Raw genomic sequence first — 23,455 nt, forward strand, 5'->3', positions numbered from 1 at the left:
ACAGAAGCCCCCCCTGCACAGCACATGGCTCCTGGGCATCGGCTGCTCCTGAGGGGCTCCTGCTTGGTGATGGGTTCTTAAAAATGAATCTGACATGAGGTGGCATTTGCTGCTGGGCACAAAGCAAAAGACCCTGGAGTTTGCAACAGGAAAACTGGGTGCACAGCCGTGTTCACCCTCTTGAGCTGTGCAGCGTGTGAAATTTGAGGGTTGAGATTATACGGACAAACTGAAATAATGGGTAAGGGTTGCTACTTGCTCAGTGGGACAAGGGGCTCTACAGGGACTCCCCTGCTTTCTGGGAAACAGAATCATAAAATCATTTGGGTTGGAAAAGACCCTCAAGACCATCGAGTCCAACCGTTCCACCACCCCTGGCACTGCCCCATGTCCCTGAGAACCTCGTCTTCGTCTGTTCAACCCCTCCAGGGATGGTGACTCCACCACTGCCCTGGGCAGCCTGTTCCAATGCCCCACAGCCCTTTCAATGCCGGGGTCACAAACCCACGTGACCTCTGTCACTGTGAAGGGGCAGGTTGGAGATGTGCCCAGCGCCTGCCCAGCACATGTTCTCTGAGAGATGCCAAAAACACTTTAACAAATGTTTCCTTTTCTTCCTAAAGGAAAAATCTCAGTTCACAAAGGCAGCTGTAAATCCTCACTTCCCCAAACGGGAAAACCCCAGTAAAGTACAGCAGAGACTGGGACACATCCCACTGCATCCGCACACCCGCGCTCGGGGACCGGCTCCGCATCAGCATCGGCATCGCCTCGGCTGGAGCAAAACCTCCTACCTGCTCGAGGGGGATGACGAGGAAGGAGCCACCGCCGGCGCTCTCTGTCACGATGGCAAGGAAGCGGGCGTTGACAGCGCAGAAGTGGTTGTCGTGGACATTCTTGGTGATGGGGATGCCATCGAAGCAGTGCTCCCGGCTCGCCACCTTCCCATAGACGTTCCGAAACTTGGAGCTGCGGTACTGCGGGCGCCATGACATCTGCCAGGCAAACGCAAAGGGTTTAGCCTTCCAAAAATATCCCACCCCGGGCTGCTTCCCAGCTGCTTTCCAGTTTCCAAGCTGTCCTGCAACAGGGATTCTGCCTGATGAGGTACAGCAGTATCAGGGCAGCCCAGATCAGCAAATATATAATAATACCCTTGAAAAAATGTCAGATGTCTTCCTGGTGCAAGGTACAACTCACAAAAGACATTAAAAGGCTCTTGACTGTTGCAAAATTTAAGCTGATCTCCTTTTCTGCCTATCTAGAACGCACAGCACTACTACTTCATGTACGTATGACAAAAGAATTAAGGCTTTTAATGCAATGACTTGGAAATAGGTTGGTCTGGAGCACATGAAAGCATCGGGGCAGAACAAGAGCACTCGGGCAGGGACTGAACATCGCAGAGCTGGGAGATGCTGCATTCAGTCGTCTCGGCTCATTTTGCGGGGGGGTGCCTGGGTGGGCTGACCCAGAGCATCACAGCATTGCTGATGCCAAGATGCTCCCAAGGATCCCAAAGACTGCATTTTTCATTTCAGTCTTCTTTTGAACAATCCTTATGGTAGCAGAAGTGTTCATGATAAAATCAGCCTTTTCGTACTTAACAGAGGCCAATAAGAAAGATGGGGATAGACTTTTCAGCAGGGCCTGTTGCAATAGGACAAGGGGTGACGGTTTTAAACTAAAGGAGGGAGATTCATGCCAGACATAAGAATGGTGAGAGCCTGGCCCAGGTTGCCCAGAGAGGTGGTGGATGAATCATCCTTGGAGACGTCCTAGGCCAGGCTGGACGGGGCTCTGAGCAACCTGAGCTGGTGAAGATGTCCCTGCTCATGGCAGGGGTGGCACTGGGGGAGATGGGAAGGTCCCTTCAACCCAAACCATCTGTGATTCTGTGATTCTATCTATACAGATTTAAGGCACTTTGGGTGTGCAGAAGAGCATAAAGCACTTAAGCCACCTTAGAGCAACATAAATACTCAGCTCTATCAACACACACAGTAATCGCACACCTAAGGGGCCTGTAGCTGCTCGCGTCTTCATAACCAGCATCTATTGATAAAATCATGTAATTTTGTACTTAAATGCTGGGTCATGTGCTGCAAGCATCTCTCAGCGAGAGACAACACCAGAAAAAGCGCTCCAGTGGCTGCTCTGATCTTAAATAACTCCGACTGAATCACACCCCAAATCACAGCTGTATTTTCCACCCCCCAGCAGCCCAGATGCTGCGAGCATCCTTTTGAGGATGCAGCAGGGCTGTCAGCATTCCCAGGCTGCAAAGAAAAAAGGGCAGAGATCCTAAAGGATTTAACCCAAAATGAGAGCAGAGAGACGGGGTTTTTTGGCTGAAAAGGCTTCTGCTTTGAGAAGAAATGCAGCCTCATGTCCAGCAAAGCACTGGGAATCTTTGCCAAAGAGCGGTGGGAACCAGGCAGGGCAGGAAAAACACCCCAACCACAGCTGAGGAGTGGCTTTGGAGACTTTCACTACATCTTACATTCTCCCTTGTCTGAACAGATGAGTTTTCAGATTGGAAGTACTTTTTTAACAATGTTGGAAAACCACAAAAATGTATTTTGATATTTTTTAAGCTCTCAATTTGCTCCATCATCACAAGACTTTGATTTTGCTCTCGTTTGCCATCCGTGCTTCTCTGATCTGGACCTATTGCAAAAAAAGCCCCACATTCTACTGAAAGGGCCATTTGCTCAATCCTTCCCCCACTGATCTTTCCAGGTGCCCCGTCATGTATCCCCACGCAGGAGAAAACCCACGACCTCCCCTATGGAAACCCCTTCTGCAGCGTAGGGGTAGCAGAAATGGGGCTCACAATATTTTCTGCATGCAGAACTTCAGCTTAATGAGTTGCTGCCAAACGAAGCTCCAGCACAAACAAGCTCCAAGAAGCCCAGATATGTGTTTTTACCCTTAATCTGGATCCTTGTGCATGCGCTACGGATGCTCCCTCCTTGCCATGGTCTCAGACATGAGAGCGATGCTGCTCCCAGGACCTCAGTGCTTTGGCATCTCTTTTATTTGTTTTTTCCAGCCCTCCCTGTCTTATTCTTTCCCCCAAATCTGGGCGAGTCTCCACTCAGCCCCCACCATGCCAGGAGGAAGCAATAAGCTCAAGTGCCTGTTTCGCTGGAGAAATCCAGGATTTCTTTCCTTTAACCTCAGCCAGTATTTCCTGTAAGCAGCGTCACATCACCCCAGGGATGCAGACAGCACGGGAACGTTGGCAAAATCCCTGACAAACGGTGTATTTCTGGGTTTGGCAGCTGGTGGAGGCTTTTCCACACCAGAAATAGCTCCTGTGACATCCAGGAGAGTTGGGGGTCTTGGGGGGTTCCATCTCCACCAGCTGTGGGGAGCATCAACCTTCGGATGGAGAGAATACTGCGCTGCGGGGAAAGGCAGCTAATGGGACAGTTTTGCACCGATTTGGGGTTGAAAAATAAAAAGCTCAGCATCCTTCGCCCCTTCGTCTCTCTCTGAAGCTGGCTGCTCCTGCTGGGGTTTGGTCCCATCACTGGAGCAAGGTGATGAGCAGGAAAAATCCACTTCCAAACCATTGTTTTCATGTCTGGTCCTTCAGCAGAGGCTTTGGCAGGGGTTGTGTGTCCTGGGAAAGCAGGGTCTTGCTCTGCAGTGTGCAGGAGGCACTGCCTACAAATAAAACCCTGGAAAGGTATTCTGGCTGAAAAATCATCAGTTTCCCATCGCGTTATACATTTGGGTGTTTTCTGAGCGGTGTTTCAGTTCTGGATTGATGAAATATTTGAGTTTACAAGCAGATATTGGCTTCATTTTTCCATTTAATTTTATTATTTATTCCTCCATTTGTGTATATATATATATATATATATATATACACTTGAACCTGCTCTTTAAAGCTAGTGCCATCGCATGGGGCTTTCAAGCCTGCTGGTTTCTGTGGGCAGCCCATGGTGGCTGCACTGCTGGGAACACCGCAGATCTGATCCACAAAGAATTCCTGGCACCTGGCTGCTCCAAAAGGATGTGGACGAGGGCACAACCCCCCATACGAGGCCACCAAGTGACCTGGGAGATGCCAGGATGAAGAAAGTCAAAGGAAAACCAATGTGCAAAGGGAGATGCTGCAAACACGGCTGCTGGTGGGTTGCACGTGGCGAAGTCTTGCCAGGAAAATACACGGTTTCACAAGAAACACCACTTTCTGACGGAAAACTGTTGAAAACAAGCCAAATTTTCTAGCCAGGAGAATGAAAATCTCTTACCCCGCAGGCTGTGCAATCCAGGGCAGATGAATTGTTTCAAATGGGAAATAGTTTCGTTATTCACGTATTTATTTTCCCTTTGCGTGCTGCTTTGCAGAGCCCTTCTGGAGGGCAAACGTCCTCTTTCCTGACCCAAGGCTTTTGAAAAGGAGGAGGGATGGGGAGGAAGGGGATGCAGGGATGCTTCGGGCACCGGCACCAAGTATTTTGCAGGTCGTGCCGACATTTCCCAGCCGGGGAGGAAAAACAGCCCCTTCCCCAAAGGACCTTGACTCGGGTGAGACAAAGCCCGAAAGAGAGGAAAAGCTGGAAAAAGCGCGGTGGCTGCGGTCCCACGCCGGCCCCTCAGCCCTTCGCTTCCTCCCGGGGGAGACGGCGACGGCGGCCGGGGGCTCTGCACAGGTTAAAGAGAAATGTTGCATTTGTGGTTTTCCCCTAGAGTTTCAACCCTTACTCTATCTGCATTTCAGCAACAGCATTTCAAACTCTTGGGGGTATTTTTCCAAGCGTCTTTTCATTTTTCTCCTCGCCTACACAAGCTATTCGCGGGATTTTCACTTTAATTTTGCAAAATTGTGCCTGCTCAGAACCTATCATTTTCATGGCAAATTATTTTCCCCCTACAAACAACCTTCTCTCTGCCCTACAACAGAAAAACAAACAAAAAAGAAATTCGGGGTGAATTCAGGGATGCTTGTGACCCCCCAGGCCATCATCTTGATGGGTGTGTGGCTGCTGGCTGCTCTGTGGGAAGACAGAGGACGCTGGAAAATAAAAAAGCCCTGCTCATTTTAGCTCCTGTGCTGTCCCTGGTGCATTCACGTGAAGCCGCAGATGTCCCTGGAGCCGTGATGGAACTCCCGGCAGCGAGGGACCAGCCCTGTCACTGTGCGATGTGCCACATCCAGCCCTTCTGGAAGTTACTCTCCAGAGCATTTGCAATCCTCCTAATATATATATTTATATTTACGAAACTCGCTTTTTGAGTAATTCTTTACATTCTGCTGACGCTAATGGGTATTTTTATTTTCCATCATTTAACTCTCAATGGCTCAGAGGTATTAAAAAAAAATAAACATTATTGATCTATTGGGGTCATTTCCATCCACCTCCAGAATCCAACTAATGTGCCACCATTTCCAATGTTAATTCTAGTTCTGCATTATTTTTGGACTCTGCTTTTTCCTTTCATTACAAATCTCCTCCCTTGTTTTCGGTTGAGCAGAACTCACATGAAAAATGAGAATCCTATAACACACTTTGAAGTGAAGCAATAAAATACATCACATCCCCAATCATGGCATCCAGCATCACCATTAACCTCATGAAACAAGCACCAGTAGGGAAATTCTCTGCTCTGGTGTTTTCAGGCTCATTACAATGTTTTACTTATTTAAGTGCTTGAAGGGAGGAGTCTGTCCCAAAATCCAGCATTCACAGCTCAGGGTGAAGTTGTATTAATACCTTACTCTGGCCCTGCCCCACTGCAAAAGCAAATATGGGGAGAAATTAGTAGAAAATGAGAAAAAAAAAACACCTCAAAAAATTAGTAGGAGAAGCTAGCCCTGTTTTAAGTGTAAGTCCATTTGCTGGCAAGGCCAAAATCAGAGCAGCCCACAGAAGAATCATTATTTTGAATAATCCTGATAAAGGTGGATCACCTTACTTGGCAATAAAAATATAAATGAAGCAAAAGACTTGTTGGAATCCAGTGCCAAAAACTGAAATCCAAGGCCTTGTGCCACAGGAGGTTTGGAAGATACCTTGTGCAACAGCTTCCACTTGCTCTGCAGAATTTCTTTACCCTGCATTGATTGTTCCTATTCATTGTCACAATTAAAAATTTAAGATTATTTAAAAGCAAACTGAAATCTTTTACGGTTATGTAAAGTTACGTACAGTTTGCACGGAGCAGGGAGCTGAGCTTGATGATCCTTATGGGTCCTTTCCAACTCCATATATTCTATACTTCTCAGGCTGCCATGCAGTTTTTTAGCAGATACCAGCTTCAGGAGCAATGGCATTTAAAGTAAACTAAAAAAAAAGAACCGATAAACAAAACCCCAGCTCCTCTTTGAGGCTTTTCTGATCTGCTGGCAGCTCCAGCCTTTGCCCACCAGCAGCAGCAGGACACAGCTCTTGTCTCCATGTGTTTATTTTTAAATGTGTCTTTTCAAGCATCGGGAGTCTTGGCAACAGCAGCTTGCGCAGAGAGCCCTCGCGCTGCAATAGGCACTTACACAGCGACTGTAATCCCCCAAAAGATCGGTGTAGCCTATATATAGCGCCATTTAATCTGCCTCCACTGTGAAAGCTTTCAGAGAAATGAATTTCTGCTTTCAGCTGGATGAAGCAATAATTTTAGGGGGTTGGAAATACCCCCTTCTCACACCCCCCAGCAGCATGCTAGGGGTGACAAGGGGGGTCTTTGGGTTACCATGATGGCACGTAGCATCTCCCATGGCCTTAGAGAGGTTTTTAAAGGGAAGCCAGTGCTCCTTCTCCCCAATTTATTGTTCTGCCCATGGTTAAGTATCAGAGCTATGGTTGACTAGCAAGAAAAAGATATTTGCATGAAAAAGCATGTTGAGAAAAGGAAATCCAACACTCATTTTTCACCTAGAAAATCTAGGGCTTCCAGGAGGGGTTTTGTGGCACTGCAGGAGACAGTGACTATCCACAATCACATTACTCCTTTGTTTCATGCCCCATCCTGGTATGGGCAGAGGTTCCAGCTGGCATCCCCCATCTGGGAACTTCCAGTTAAAGTCAAGGCACAGTTTTTAATGAAGAAAACCAAATCCAACCAAAGCCCACTCCCTCATTCCCCCGCTTGTGTGGGGTTATTTTCCATCTCTCTGAAGCCAATGTATTGCCTGTGCATCCCTGCGAGCCGCTGGGCAGAAGTTATTTTCCATCAGAAAGGTCAGCGGTGCTCGAGTTTGACATTTCAAATATCGATCAGCCATTAAGGCAACGAAGCATTACTGTGCAAAAAAAAAAGAACCAAGAGCTGCTTTTTGGCAGGTTTTAACCAAGAGACGGCTTCATTTGTAGGAAGCACAGGGCTGCTCGATCCCCCATGCCCTTGCCCAGGGATGGTCCCCACAGCTCCCTCGTGCAGCAAGCAGGGAAGGAAACATCGAAATAGCTCACCAGGGACTATTTTAGGGGAAAAAGTCACTACCAGACCCAGCACCAGCACCCTCCGAGGACAGAGCCGAAGTCCCCAAAGTCCCCGCGAGGCGAGGACAACCCTTCTCTGCTCCTGGTGCCCCTCCACACCCAGAGCCTCAGCACTGGGAGATTGGGGATTTAGGATTAAATCCCTTCCCAAAGGATGTGGTACATATTGGCCAGTGACTTGAGGGGCAGCCCAAGCCCCAGGGACCTCTGATTGTGGAGTGATGGGATGAGCAGGGCTGTGCTCATAGCTAAACCAAGCAAAACACCGTCCCTGCAATAGTTATGTGATGCGGAAGCCACTGCAAAGCCACTTCACTGTCCCAACCCCATTCCTGCTCGCTTTGCTTGAGCAAAAGCAATATTTTTTCCACTCAGAGGGGAAAATGCACAAGCAGGAGGTGACAGGACGGTGCTGGCACGAGACGGGTCCTGCCCAGGCTGCTCTGCACCCGGAGGATGGGATCTGCTCACTGCATGCCCAGTGCCTTAGCAAAGCATTTATGTAGGATTTATGCTGCTGGAATCCACTACCTAAAGAAAAGCTTGAAATTAAACAGCTATATTTTGATAAGATAGCCAGCATTCCCCAAATTAGTCATCAAATGCTTATTGTTCCACGCACATTAGATTAGAGCCAAACAAATGCTGATTTTAATCTCTCCAGCACTCTAATGCTCTGATGCTTCTCAATTCAAGCTTGAAAACGGCTTTTGTTCACATTAATGGCTTTCACGCTAACGAGTTTCGGTAAGATTTAACATTTAGGCACATCCTGTTCTTCATTTTAATAACAATTCTGCCACAGAGAGCGACACATGTTCGCAGCGTGCAGGAGCAATTCAGCCACGGAAGGTGTCTGAACGTCCCTGTTCAGCATTGCTGCGGGACTGACCAACGCTCCGGACGGGGCACCTGGGTGTGTTTGTAGCCCCAGCTTGACTTAAAAGCAAACAAGCTAAGAAATGCCGAGCTGCCGGTGTAAATTAAGTGGTTTCTCTTTTGTGCCAGGGAGCGTTCAGAGCAGAGCCAGCCGGCTGGGCTCTTGGCTTGCTCAGGCTCAGCTGCTGGCTCTTTGCATCTCTCTGTCCCAGCCTTATTAAAATGCCCAGCGCGGGACACTCACCAGGCTGCCGTGCTTGCTTCCCAGCACACTAGACTTGAGCAGGTCTCTCATTGACTCGACAAGAGCTCTGTGCAGAGAGGGAAAGCAAAAACATTCAATTCACCATCCCAGGAGGCTGAGATAAAAAACACACAAACCCTTCCTGCTTCTCCGCGCGCTCCTGGGGGATTTTGGAAGGAGTCAGAGTATCGCCAGTGGCAGGACATGATGCCGAGCCCCACGAGCCACCGGCCGCAGCTGTCACGCTGACCCCTGTGTCCTCCTCCCCCATGACTGCCAGGCCCGTTTAGCATAATTATGTATTGTCGCCTACTTTCTTCTAAAGAACACTGTAATTCCAACACAAATAGTTTATGCTCCTGAGACCGGTAGCAAACAGAGGCATTTACGCACCTGGTATATTACCTGACTCATCCCCAGCCCGGTAACATGCCCATTAACCTGCCCAGAAACCCTGGGATCCACAGCAGGATGTAAAACAACATCTATTCATAAAAAGTTTGCTGGCAAGCCAGCTGCTTGCTCAGAGTTGCCAAAGCAGCGGTGTGGGCACAATCACCCCTCGTGTGCCACGGCCAGGGCAGGATCCAAATCTCCACAGGGACAATGTGACACATCAGCGGGGCCATGGTGGCTGTGACAGCCAAGCAGCTGATCCACACAACCCCCCCTGGAGCAGCCCCTTTCTTGGGGAAGCACAAAAGGGAGAACATTTTTTTTGCTAGGCATTTGCAGTGCAACCAGCTTTTGCAAGCACCAGAAATGCAGTTTTGGGGTATTTCTGGGAAAAAGTCATTTTGCATGATGACACCACGCAAAACTTATTAAGTGACGCAGTTCCACAGGCTGCAATTTTAGAATTGTTCCTCTCTGCAAGAAGCCCTTGCTGACTTTTGAAAAACGGTGGTTTGCATGAAATCCAGCACAGGCTGACAGTAGCATCTCGTTGATGCGTTCCCAGCCCGTGTCCCCCGAGGAGCAGATGCAGGGGTTGGGGACGGTGACCAGAGCGCCGCACACCTGTCCTGGGCCGACAACATGCAGAGGTGATGCCCAGAGCCCTGAAACCAAGTCCTGCTGGTCCAAGAAAGTTACAGGGGTGGGAGGGGAAAGAAGAGATTTGATAGTTGTATGAGGTCAGTTCAGGATTATATATTGATCGCTAAAAAGCAGACGATGGGTATTTATGAGACAGGCACAACTGCACGTCCCGTTACAGAATAACTATGTCGATAATGAAGAATAAAGCTCCCCACTGAATTCCCACGCAGCTTTTATGGTTTGAATGTCTCAGTGTTTTTGGCTCCAAGACAACATCATGGTGCCACAGGACCCCATCCATCTCCACTGCCATGAGAGCATGGGGGGTCCTGGGCCAGGGTTGGGGACAGTCACAGCTCTGTCCCCCCAGCAAGGGTCCAGCCCCAGGGTCTCACACAGACCCGTGCAAGCCCCTGCATGATGCAAAAGGCAGAAATGTCACCTGGAAATGCTCCATTGCCAGGGATGCAGTCCCGAATGCCATCAGCATCCTGAAGCTGCTTTTCCTTTCAGACGTAGTTCACATATGTTTTGATCTCTCATTAAAAAAATTCTTAACCAGTTATTAATGTTCAAGAACAGAGAAAAGAGTCTCTTCCTCCTTGAGAAGAAGCCTTTTATTCCTGGTCCTGACATGAGTTTGATCCCCATGAAAGGCTGATGTGCAATGGTGTAATTTTTGCTTTATAGACACAACGTGATTCCCCGGGGAACCCACCAGCCCTTTACACACACACAGTCCACAGAGCAGAGCAGAGCCCTTCAGCCTGATCCTGACAATACTTCAGAGACCCAGATCCTCCAGTCACCAGCAAAGCTCCTCGTTTTCTCCTTATTTCTGCATCTGGCTGATGGCACAACCAGCTGGAGTGGCAAAGGGAAGTGGAGCGAATGCTTCAGCTCTGCCTACCGCAGGAAACACCTTGGGGCTCTCATAAACACCGGAATAAATGCACTGAGTAGGGCCTCAAAAAAACAAAGCATGTTTCTATAAAACCAGCTGTCATGTTCCCATCCCCTCCATCCGACGGAGGTGGCTGGGGTCAGTGTGGGATTTAGCTCGGGTGTCACCACATCCAGCACCCCCATGGCAGCTCCCACTGGCAGTACCAGACTGCTCACAGGCCACACCACGGCCGGGGATCGTAGAATCATGGAGTCACAGAAGAATTTGGGTTGAAGGGACCTTCCCAGCTGCCCCAGTGCCACCCCTGCCATGAGCAGGGACATCTTCACCAGCTCAGGTTGCTCAGAGCCCCATCCAGCCTGGCCTGGGATGTCTCCAGGGATGGGGCATCCACCACCTCTCTGGGCAGCCTGGGCCAGGCTCTCACCACCCTCAGAGGCAACAATTTCTTCCTCATGTCCGGCCTGAATCTCCCTCCTTTATTTTAAAACCATCACCCCTTGTCCTATCACAACAGGCCCTGCAAAAAGTCTGTTCCCATCTTTCTTATCGACCCCTTTTAAGTATGGAAAGGCTGCAATAAGGTCTCCCTGGAGCCTTGTCTTCTCCAGGGATGCTGTCATTTGCTGGGATGTGGGACATCCTCAGCATGGACTCGGCAGAGCCCCCAGACCAAACATTACATTAAGGTTGCATTAAAAAAATAGACTTGGTAGTTAATGCTGAGTTCCTTGTGGCCTTACTTATGTGGTTTTGCATTTGCCTGTTTGCTGTAGGGCAACGGTGAGACGATGGATGGATGGATGGATGGATGGATGGACGGATGCTATTGAACAGATGTGTGATGCAGTGATGATATTAGCACTGGGACAATGTCCTGGCAGAGACTTGGGACACCAGTACGGCCAAGGGCAGGGCTCTCAAGGGGCTGAGACCCCCACCACAGCTCTGATTGGGTCCCTCCAAAGCAGGGCTGAGCTGCCAAGATGCAGAGCAGATCTCTGCACCCATCGGGGTGGTGGGTGCACCCCAGCTCCCCGACGGTCACCCCGGAGCTGAGGATGGGGGGCAAAATGGCATTTCTGGCAGGTACAGTTCACTTAGGGAAAGCCACTTGTCCATAGTGCACAGACGAGAAGAGGCAAAGAGAGCTCTGTGTTTCTCCAACTTGAAAAGAGCAGTAGATGACTTAACAAATATTAAGGATTAAACTCATTAACATGGTCTAAACAAAGGACAAAAGACAGATGAACATTTCTGCAGCGATATCTGCCAGCTGAGTTTTTTCCAGCCTGGAAGGAAGTGACTGGGATTTCCCTGGAGCTCAACTTTTCAATGATTTCTTCTTTCTAGAGACCCCTGACTGCCTGGGAAGAGCCTCTCCTCCCCACAAACTGCTGGGAAAAAAGCACCGAGTGAGGCCAGATGTCCCCTGGCCATGAGGCCAGGCTGTCACCATGAGTCCCCATCCCTCCTTGCCACGGTGCTGCTTCCCACACACACCAGACCCTTCACATGGTCCTGCAGATGTCATGGATGATGCAAAAAGCATCCCTGGCACCAGCATTTGCCATACCATCAGAGGCCCCACTTTGGACCGTTTTCTCCCCAGGAAACCTTCTGGGGGAGGCAAATCAAACCTCTCCTGGGCCCGCATACTGAGAAGAAACACAAATCTCACGCTCGTCAATAAATTCTGTAAACAAGCACAATTTTCCTCCCACTCTGTTTCCCAACTCCTTCCCACCCCGTGAAGCCAGCAGAAACATCCTGATGAAGCACAAAGTGTTTCTCGCCCTCAAAGCTGCCCTGGGTCACTGACCACAGGATTTTACCCTCCTCCAGCTTCTTGAAATAATGTTTCCTTGAGGGTAAAAATATTGCTTGCTTTTTCTCAAGTTGAGTGAGTTTTAGGAAACTCAGAGAGGAGAAAGAAAGTCTCTGTCCGTGTGTTGAGATGAGCAGGTAACCAAGCCAGGCGCCCATCCATGAGCATTATTTCACATTGCATTGCACGTCATCAAGAAAACCAAGTCGAGACTTGATTGCAACAGGTTTTTTCCACCCAGGATCCATCAGTTTTAACCAGAATAAGCCTGGATAACAAGCAAGAGCCTCCGGTGGGAGGATGCCATAAATCCAACCCCTCCTAAACTCAACTGCTTTTTAATTGTAAAGAGGTGAAAAGCCACAGGCACAGGTATTAAAGGGCTGAAAGGACCCCATGGGTAAGAAACTGCTTGGGAAGATGCTGTGGGATGGGTGAGGGTAAAAAAATCAGGCAAAAAGGATTGCTGGGAGCATTAACATTTCTACTTTTGTGATAGCCTGAAAAAAATCCTCACCAAGTCCCAGCTTTGTACAGGACATGAGCCATAGAAACTTATTTATCTTGGCAAAGAGGCCTTTTCTAAAGCAGGGAGACAGCGCACGGGTGAGCAGCTCAGGCATCTCTCCCTGATTTGCTGTTTTCAACCCAGAGGCCCCAAAATGTTCCCCAGGAACAAGCACTGTGGGGGGCTCCTTGGGGCACGGGGCAGCATCCCACAGCTCCTTTCCCATCCCATTCACTCCTGGACAGCTTACAAAACCGCAAGAGTTTTTTGGAAGTTTATCCCAGTTGGGGGCAAAAATTTTCCAAAAGAGAAGAAGGAAAGAAAAGAGAAAAAAAAAAAAAGAAAATAAAAGAAAAACAAACACTATTTTCTAAATATTTCAGGCTTCAGGAACCTGTTTCCTGGCCAGCGTGAGGAAGTGCCAGAGCCAGGGTGGATGAAGGTCACGGGGCGGCCGGGGCCGGGATGCGGGAGGCACCGACCCCCCCGTGTCCAGCCCGCAGTGCCCGGGGGGAGCTGGAGCCCAGACAAGCTCTGCCTTGTGCTCCGGCTCCCAGGAAGGGGGAAACCAGCCACCGAAGAGAAACGGAGACTTGTTATTCAGGCACGAACAAAAGCGCAGGGAAGCTCACAGAGGAACATTTGCGATATCCCTCCCCAGCCTCGTGATGCCCACAGCCTCAAATATCACTTTTTCCCTATTTTTCCTTGTATTTTAGCACACAGTGCTCTAGAATCAGGTTTCTTTGCACTTAATATAATTATAAAAGCAGCCAAAGCAACTCTCTTTGCCAGAGGTTTGCAGTGAAGCGCCCTGGAGCTGTGAACCCCCCAGGAGCCAGTGTCCCATGGGCTGAGCCCCCACAGGATGCTCATGCACACCCCGGCCTCACCCGTGTTCACCCAGAAATATTTCTGTACATTCAGCTTTTCGGTCGATTGCTTAAAGGACTCAGCATTTCTACAAGGACTGAATCTTCCACAGATCCACTCTTATCAGATGCATGGAGCATCTCTGGGGTACAGGGCCAGATTTTGGGGGTAGGAGAGCTGCAGCACCTGTTGCACTCCTCTTGATAAAAAATGGTTTTCTGGACATGCAACTGCCCCAAATGGGGATGGCACAGAGGGGTTCAGAGGGGCTGCCCTGTCCCTGGGCTGTTTCCATCCCTCTGGGGTCCCCCCCTGGGGCCATCACGGGGTACATTGGCGTGCAGGGTGCTCACCTGCCCTGCTCTGCTCCGTGGGCTCGGCGGGTGCCTCCTGACACCCTGGGATGGATGAGGGGCTCAGGGAACCGTGGGTTCTCCTCGGTCCTGGAAGAAAGAGAAACCCTTTGGTTACAGCAGCAACTGCTGCCGCCTGCCCCAAGCCCCAGCCAGGCACAAAACCCCAACAAATATTAAGGACAAAACCCCATGCTCAAGACACACCGGGTGTCAAAATGCACTGGGGTGCAGCCACTGGCACAGCTGCCATCAGCTGATTGCTAATGATAGAATCAATCATAGAATCATTTTGGTTGGAAGAGCCCCTCAAGCTCATTGAGTCCAAACGTTCCCCCATCCCTGGCACTACCCCATGTCCCTGAGAACCTCATCTCCATGTCTGTTCAACCCCTCCAGGGATGGTGACTCCACCACTGCCCTGGGCAGCCTGTTCCAATGCCCGACAGCCCTTTGGGGAAGAAATTGTTCCCAAGATCCAACCTCAACCTCCCCTGGCACAACTTGAGGCCGTTTCCTCTCATTCTGGCGCTTGTTCCTGAGGAGCAGAGCCCGACCCCCCCTGGCTCCAAGCTCCTTTCAGGCAGTTCAGAGATCAGAAGGTCTCCCCTCAGCTCCTGCTCTCCAGCTGAACCTCCCAGGTCCCTCAGCCACTCCCATCACACTTGTGCACCAGCCCCCACATCAGCCAGTGGTATCAGGATTAGCTCCAGCCCCACTCCCTCATCACCAGTCTCCAGCTCCACATGGCAAAACTGTTGCTTATCACCTTGCAAGGAAGAATTTCATCGCATGGGCTGAGCAATCCCTTATCCACCAGTGGGGATATGGAGCCCCAAATCACCCAGTGCAGAGGGTCTGGGTGCCAGCAGCCAGATGGCCCCATCCTTCTCCCAGTTACAGGACTCCTGAGCACCACAGCCACACCCTGGTGCTGCTGGCACCAACAGCTCAGGATGTGTCTCCATCACCACCACCCAGCCCCTGCAAGGGCCGATGTGCCTTGGGGTGGGCACACAGAGAGCCCTGTTCAAGGACAGAGAGCCCATTATTCTGTGGGGAATTTAGGGCAGCTATTGTACACGGGGAGAGCAGGGATGCTCAGAGCAGAAGGCAGCCAGGGCTGGGCTGTTTGGAGGGATGGCCACGGCTGCAAGGGAACCCTCATCCCCCAGCTCCATCCCTGGAGACATCCCAGGCCAGGCCGGACAGGGCTCTGAGCAACCTGAGCTGGTGAAGATGTCCCTGCTCATGGCCCGGGTGGCACTGGGGGAGCTTTAACAGTCCCTTCAACTCAAACTGTTCTGTAGTTCTATTCTCCAGCCTGTCCCAGGGCTCTGTCACCCTCAAAGTAAAGCATTTTATCCTCATGCTCAGATGGAACCTCCTGTGTTTCAGTCTGTGCTCATTGCCCCTCATCCTGTCGTTGGACACCACTGAACAGAGTCTGGTCCATCCTCTGACACCCACCCTGAGATATTGTTCAACACAAGATCCCTCTCAGCTTCTCTTCTCCAGCTGAACAGCCCCAGCTCTCTCAGTCTGTCCTTCTAAGAAAGATGCTCCAGACCCCTCAGCATCTCCACTGGACTTTTTCCAGTAATTCCTTGTCCTGTTTAAGCTGGGGAGCCCTGGTCAGCTCATGGATGTCCAGATTTCCCATCAAGCAGGATCCCTGTCACGCTCACCAGCTGTTTGCCATAGCGGGACCGCAATCAGAAAGGTTTAACCTTATTTCTCTGCTCTCTGAAACCCAAGCAGCACCTCAGCTGCTCTCACACCGCCCTGGCACGGTCTCTCCCTGGTCAGTTTTGCTCCCGGAGCTTTTCCTAACGATGCTTGAGGCCGGAGAGCCGCAGCGAGGGAGCTTTGCCAACAGCTTTGCGATGAACAAAAGGAGCGCAGGGTTTCTGGGAGCCCAGCTTGGCATCATTCCCCTCCCAGCTTGGCACTGGTCACCTCCCAGCCCGGCACTGGTCCCCTCCCAGCTCGGGAATGATGGGATTCACAGATTTGTGGGGGACTCGAGCAGCTGGCTCCGTCACGTAGATTTTTGCCTGCTGCCAGATTTGGGTAATTACACACTGACTCGGGAGATAGGAATCCAGGATTCGACTCCTTCGAGCTCTCTGTGAGCTCGGTAATGAATTGGACTATTCATCATTTGATAAAATTTCCATGAAAAGAAGAAGAAGAAGGGGGGCGACCCCACATTGCATTTGCAGGGTATGAATTACAGTGCCCAGCGAGCCCGCTGGCCACAGACGGGCAATATTAATACTGCATTGAATCACAATTAAAACTCATTAAAAAGCTGCAGGCCAGACAAATTGCCTTTGATGACAGCAATACTTGGTGAAATGGGGACCTTCCATTTTTAGCCTCAAAGAGGCCCGTTATGCTTGTTCCCACCCTCCAGAAATCCCACCCAAGCTAACGATTAGCGATCATCCATGCTGCTGGAGACAAGGGGGCTTGTTTTGTACTTAATTAACAATTCAGCACTGACCGCCTTGTTCCATCCCGGAGCAGCTGGTATGCAACACAGCCTCGTTCCCCTCTCCCAGTTGTGGCACCGCACACCAGGACATGATCTCCATCCCTCCCTCGAACCCACCTCAGCAATGCATTTTACACATTTATTTATTTAGGAGCAACATCTGCCTGGGCAGCCCAAACAAATGAGGGTTTTCCAACCGCCACATCGCTGAAACCCAACTAAAACTTTATGGATTTTAAGGCAGCAAGAGGCAAAGAAAGCCCTGTTCCTCCCATACCCTCCGTGTGTCATTTCTGCCTTCACTGCTGCCTCCAAGGCTGGGTTCAGTGCTAAAAACACCCAGCTGATCTGCACACCATGAGCAAAACCCCATGCAATGATAAATCCTATCAATCTGTTTCCTAGAGATGTCAGTTAGCTTGCACCTAATTCATTAACATGACTTTTATTAATATTATTTGGAGTTGGTTCTTAAGCATCAGAGCACACAGAGTGGTTCATCAAATTCATTTTTAGCGAACAGCCTGGTGAAGAATTCATCCATTATTTCCCCAGAAATGAAGTTAAGCTGTGCTGTCCAAAGCCTGATTTCTGCAAAGCCGTTTTCCCTGATAACATGGCCCAGTGCTTTCAGTCATGCTTCCTATCGATTAAACCAGTATCAGCTTTTCCATGGGATCAGCCTTTGCCCCAGACCACCAAGCAGAGGACACTGTGATTTGCCATCAGGAACGTCATTTCGGCACCATCAAGAATGTCATTTCGGCTGCCGCCGTCACAGCGTTGGAACCATAACTGCCCAATCAAGCGCCTTTGCAGTAATTACTATTTACCCCTCTTCGGGCATAATTTATTTACTGTGTTTGATCACAAAAGGCTGTAGTTGCAGTTTCCTCTCTGGGTTTTGGTTTTGGCTTCGTCTGCTCGCTGAACTGCAAGGATAAGCCATTATCAAGGCAGTGTGGCTCAATAACTAATGCCAATTAATAGATAATAAAGCCAGCGGAGACCATAGGATAATTCAGGCTAATGCACACCGTGGGACCTCCCAGATGGCATCTTCTTTTAAACAGTGTCTTTTAGAAAAACATCCAGACATTTTAAAACTATATTCCCCATATTAATACGCCCCCAGGCTCCCACTAAGTTGTGCTCATGGTTAATTATATTTAGGGCTTTTGAAACACCCTCTGGCGATGGGTGGGAGCTGGAAGCACCAGTGTTACACCAAGGGACTCCTGCCATGCCTCTGCCTGCCAAAACGCACCCAGCACAACCCCTGCTCAGAGGTTAAATCTGTCTGGGCCCTCTCTGACCATTGGATTCCCACTTAGGTATCCCCCGAAGATCCCATTCAATGGCAAATAAATCCAGAGAGTCCAACCATGGGCTCTTTCCTCCCTTTTCTGCTCTCTGTCTGGTGACTCACGTCACTTCTCCCCACCAGTCCAGCTCCACCTTTGTCCTGCTCACGAATGGAAAGCAGAAAGTCATCTGGGGTGAGGAATTACCCTGGTAAACCACAGCCAACAAGCAATTCCCTGTTTGCCATGAGGCCCAGGTCTGTCAGCACTGATGGCCTGCTGCTTTCCAGACTTGTTTAGCTTTGGCACACGGACCATTTTTTTTACACAGAACACATCCGAACCTTTTTCTTTATACAGAACACATCCGGGCTGCAAACAACAGAGACCAAACCTGAGCCCCAGCCCCTCGCAAGGAGCAGCTGATCTGCAGCAGGGATGGAGCTGTCCCTGATTCTTTCTCAGCTGAAGGTCACCGCCTTGGTGGCTCTTGCTGCAGAGCCACAGAAAGCCCTGGCCAGGCAGAGCTCATGTGGGGGGAGCACAGCGCGGAACAGCACGGCATGGCACAGCACAGCATGGCCCGGCATCACAGGGCATCGCGTGCCATGCAACGTCATGCCATGTAATGCAAGGCAACACAATGCAATGCCACACAACACCATGCAAAGTCATGCAATGCAATGCAATACCATGCAAAGTCATGCAATGTCATGCAACGCAATGCAATGCCATGCACCACAATGCCATGCACAGCTGTGCCATTCAATGCAATGCCATGCAATGCTGTACCATGCCCGGCCATGCAATGATGCCAGGGATGTGTCAAAATGTGGGTACATCCCTAAGCATGAGGCGTGGGCTCTTTTCGCACTTCAATCCATCTTTCTCCATCCTATTTATAACCGGCCTAAACTCTCTCCTGAGTAGCAAACTCTCCCAAGAGTGGGGTCTGGCAACGTGCTGCAGCTGCTTGCATTTCTTCCTGTGGGAAGGAAGGGGGTGGCTTGGGACATGGATGATACCAGCTTGTTTCACATACTGATAGCAGGTATTTCTGCCCCCTCCCTACCTTTCTCCAGTCTCCCACACACCCCAAAAAAAGTTTTTTGTGCCTCCCCACACCTCGAGCCAACGTTAGGACATCTCTGCTTGGTGTTAGGCACCTGTACCTGATTTTCAAATCAATTTTTCTCTAAAGATGAATTGCTCAGGAATATTTGCAAAGTTTGTAAAATCCTACCCATGGCTCCTGTTCACAGCACCCCCTGCGACGTGGTCCCAGCGTGGGAGGAGTTGTTGCAGGAACACTGTCAATGCTTGTCCCTGGCAGCACTGGGAGCTGTGGGTTATACTGTTTTTAGCTGGACACCCGCAGTTGGGCAGGATGCAAAGACCCTGCAAGTCCTCCAGGACTCTCCCCTTCACCTGCCCCACCATGGGAACACACACACACACACGATTCCCAGTCCTCAAACCCCCTACTTTACCTTGCATCAGGATAGTCCATATTGCAGGAAATAAAATCTACCAGATGCATTAGAGCTTTACACTGCTTCAGCGAAAGTATAGTTTGTACACATGATATAGATCTTCCCAGTTTACACCTCTATTCCTTGAAAATTAACAGCAGAGTCCTTCCCTATCCTACTGAAGGTACTTTCCTTATGGCCCTGCAGCTTTTCTCAATGTAGCTCTGAATAAATCTCTTTGCACTCAGGAAAAAAAAAAAAAAGCTGTTAATGAGCACTACAAATTAGTCAGCCTGACTTAAAACTGTGGCACTTAATATCAGTAAGTTTGTAGTTCTTGCAACCCAGCCTTTTGGGTCAGTCCATCAATCCCTCTCTCAGCACTCAGAAGAGCTGCAAACACACTTTTTCTTGAACGCAAGTGCTGGTGGGTTTTTCGAGCTGCAGGAGATGTGGGATGGCACGATGCAGCACGAGGAGCACAGAAACACCCAACGGCAAATGCAGACACTGGTGAGGGCCCAGCAAAAGCCAAGCAGGCAAAATGCAAGTTATTTGCTGAGGACAAAGACCGAAGAGAGCAATTCCTCCCCTGGAGCATCCTCAGGCTCATCAGACCTTTTCTCTGGGGGTTTCCCAAAGCAGGGCGGCTGCTGTTTCCCCTCGAGTGCGTGAATCATTAGGCTCATCAGCACAACCGCATCCCTGTGTCGGGATGGCAGGAAGGATGGGGCCAAGCGGGTCCAGCTCGGACCGCTCTGTTCCCAAAGTCCCATGGCTCACACAGCCCAGAGGTGGCCCCTTTCCCCAGCCACCGCCGTGTCGTGCACTAATTCAGCAGGAAGCTGCGTGCTCTGAACCATCAGGGCGGCAGATTCACCCTGGCACAACCCTGACCCACTGCAGTATGGGAGCAAGTGGGAGGTGATGAATTCAGTATGAGGGATCGTAGGGATGGGGAGAAAGGAGAAAACAGTTATCAGAGAGCAAAACCTCCCTCTCTGCAGCCCCGGCAGCAATTTGGGAGAGCAGAGATCCCAGGTTGCTAGAGCACTGGGCAGATTTGGGGGACCCAAGCAGCCCCACGTCACCTCCCACACCCGCCAGCTCTGCTCGGGGTGGCTTTAAGGAGCCCTTCCACCTCGCAGCCCCCCCAGCCCGCTACTTAATCCCCCCCAGCCCCATTCCCGAGGTCTTTCCCCCTCCCAGCCAAGCCGGCAGCCACCTGTAGAGGTCTGGGCAGCATCTGCCAAGCGGCCGCGGAAAAGCGGCTTAGAGCGGGGTGCGCCCGCGGGGGGATGCTCAACCCCCTCGGCCCCTCCCGGTGGCTCCAAGGGTTAAAAATGCAGCAGAGCTGCGAGCTGGGGAGGGCGGCGAGCAAGCGGGAAACACGAGAAAAATCAATAAAATAAAATATAAAATAAAATAATAAATCAAAAGCAAAACCCGGGCGGGGGAGGGGGGCGGTGGCCGGGCCCCCCTCCGCAGCACCTTGCCGTGGGAGTGGGCGCAGCACCCGAGCCGGGGGGACGGCAGGTCCTTACCTTGGGGACAATCATGCGGGATGTCGCGGAGGGGCTGAGCGAGCTCCGCGGGCGGCGGGAGGAGAGAGAAAAAGAGGAGGAAAAAGAAAAAAAAAAATCAAGAAGCAAAAAGGCCGCCGGGGGGTGGGGAAGGGGGAGGAACAGGGCGGGGGGGCAGCGGCAGCAGAGCCTGGACCCGCAGCCTCCGCCGCCCGCCCGAAGCGCTCGGTGCTCGGCGGCGGCGGTGATGTCAACCGTGACGTCAGCCAGCGGGGGTGACGTCAGCCCTCGCCGCCGTGACGTAGCAGCAGAGGGGCGGGGCGGGCTGGGAGGCCGGTCAGGGCGGGGGGGCGGAGGGAGCGTCCCTCCTTGGCTGGGCTCCCCGCGCTTGGCTTTGGGGAGAAAAAGCCTTTTTTTAACTCTTTGCCAACCCGAGTTGCCCTTCTCGGGGGGAGGCACCTGCTGCCCCCCCTGCGGTGATATGCAAGGGAGCGGCCACCGACCTGCACCCAGAACACTGGGGACCAGTCAGAGCAGTGTGTGTAGACTGGTCCTTTCTCCAAAGCAAATAAAAACAAATGCCGGTTGCCAGGCACGGAGCAGATACAGGCTGTGTCTCCAGCTTCTGCAGCATGATTGCAACCAAGCCACAGATTTTATTTTACCATCAGATTTCTGCTGCAGGGTTCGCACTTTGCTTGCTGGCCCAGCTGGGCATCATGGTGAGGTCCTATAGCATCCATAAGCATCCATCCATGTGCTTGTTCCCATTCATATACAAGGCAATTATTTTTTCTCCCTTATTATAAACAGTGACAAGTGACAACACCAGAGACCATTGCTTTGTCCCAGAGCTGTCATTCCCGTTTTCTAAACAAATGATGGGTGGCCCAGACTGACGGTGGCACTTGGGCACACAGGATGACATAGGACTCTGGTGTCCCAGCCTGTGGGGGGTGTCCAGGTAAACCCTCAGACCAGGACTCAAACAGCTGCTACAAGGCCAGTGATGCAGGAAAAAAGTCTGTGTAATTTTATCCCACTTCCTCTTCTTGTTGCTGAGCAAACCAATCTCCTGACAGCAACAACTTAAAATAAATTCAGGGTGCAGGGTACCAGGAGGCACTGGAGCATCCCTGCCAGCCACGGCCTGCGTTACCTGGCAGGAATGATGGAATACCCTTGCACACCCTTTCCCCAGTCATGAAACAGGAATTTTCTCACATTTTTTAAATTCCCTGTAATTGGAGATGAGAGAAACAACACTTATATGTAGCATTTGAACTTGTTGTCTCCTGGTTGCATTTGCATGGGAATGAAACCAGCAGGATACAGCCCAGGCGCAGAATTATCCAGCTGTTAGATTAGATGTTGCACCAGCTTATTTTATTGTTGCTGAATTAAAAATATTTGAGGCCAGTACCAAAGGCATTTCCAATTCCCCTTAAAGAAAAGCACTCTGCCAATAAACAAAGGATTTCCTTTTTATAAGAAGATTATTCAGCCAAGAGTCTGATGAAAGATTACTGAGTTTTATTCTAGTGCTGAGACTTCCCATAAAATATTAGTGGATCTGATAATAAGCGAATACCAAAAGTTGTAAAAAAAGTCTGTCCTCTGGTATTCTTCTGAAAACCAGTCCTGTTTTTAAACCATGTGCCGTGAGCTGGACTGGAAACTGTGAGAGGTTAATGCAATTAATGTAGAGCTAATGACATTAGCCAGCAGAAGAAGCCACCTTTAATTCCCGAACCACCCAGCAATGACCTTTCCCAACAAAAAGCCCTTTTTACCAGGAGCCGGTGATGGAAGCGGGAATCTTTTTGTGGGCAGAGATGATGCTTAAAATTAAACAGAGCTGGGGAGGTGGCCGAGACAGAGGACATCAAGGCCCAGATAAGCCAAACAGGACAAAAACAGGCTCTTGGAAAGTTTTAGGAGAACCACAGTGCCCTGGCCACTGTCACTCGTGCCGTGGAAGTGGCAGCCCCCCAGGGCCACTGCACCTCCTGTGCTCGTCTGCAGCCTCTGGGATTAATTAGCACCAATTAGCTGATTAAAACAACTTGCCTGGAGCGGGGAACTAGGACCTCTGGTGAAGGTAGGGTGAGAAGGGACAGGCTGCTGGGAAGGTCCATGTTCTGGTTGGCTCCTGGGGGCCCAATCCTGCTGATGGAAGGAGACTGTGACCATATGGCCTCTCCATATGGTGCTAAACCCCATCACTCCCCAAGCCCCAAATGCTGCTGCTAGGGGGGGAGCCCAGAAATGCAATTCCCTGTGCTGAGCACCTGCTGAGGGCACCCGTTGAACCATTTCTGCACAAGTCTCACCAAAAAATGCCATTAATGGGTGTGTGAGGTATCACTGAGAGCTGGGGGGACAAATGGGCCCTCAGCTTTTCCCCATGGCTGGGAAAACAGCCCAGGCTCCTCATTTCACCAGTGTAGCACAGCAACTCCAACCCCAAATGATGCAGCTTTTGTCAGACTGGAAAGGATTTTATTAGGTTTTGGATCAAAATTAAGCCGGTGATAGATTGTAGGAGCTTTGTTACTGGGGTTTTGCT

The 23,455-nt window shown here is 50.4% G+C and overlaps 1 protein-coding gene across 5 annotated transcripts in view; it reads right to left on the reverse strand.

Annotated features, from left to right (window-relative positions):
* Nucleotides 1-21,144, reverse strand: part of CORO2B (coronin 2B) — a 40,946-nt gene extending 19,802 nt beyond the window's left edge. For 2 of the 5 annotated variants that reach the window (XR_011741043.1, XM_065847590.2), the window contains exons 1-4: nt 20,908-21,144; nt 14,088-14,177; nt 8,578-8,644; nt 795-995 (exon numbers count right to left, since the gene is read on the reverse strand). Coding sequence is in view for 4 of the 5 variants with exons in the window: in XM_065847590.2 (XP_065703662.1) it covers nt 795-995; nt 8,578-8,628 (252 nt within the window). In the remaining variant the exon portion in view is untranslated. The remainder of the gene's footprint in view (nt 1-794; nt 996-8,577; nt 8,645-14,087; nt 14,178-20,907) is intronic. The other 3 variants (XM_071813939.1, XM_065847592.2, XM_065847591.2) reach the window with 3 other exon arrangements.
* Between the last annotated feature and the right edge of the window lie 2,311 nt (nt 21,145-23,455).

The sequence above is a fragment of the Patagioenas fasciata genome, chromosome 12, assembly GCF_037038585.1.
Source record: "Patagioenas fasciata isolate bPatFas1 chromosome 12, bPatFas1.hap1, whole genome shotgun sequence".
Lineage (NCBI taxonomy): Eukaryota > Metazoa > Chordata > Aves > Columbiformes > Columbidae > Patagioenas > Patagioenas fasciata.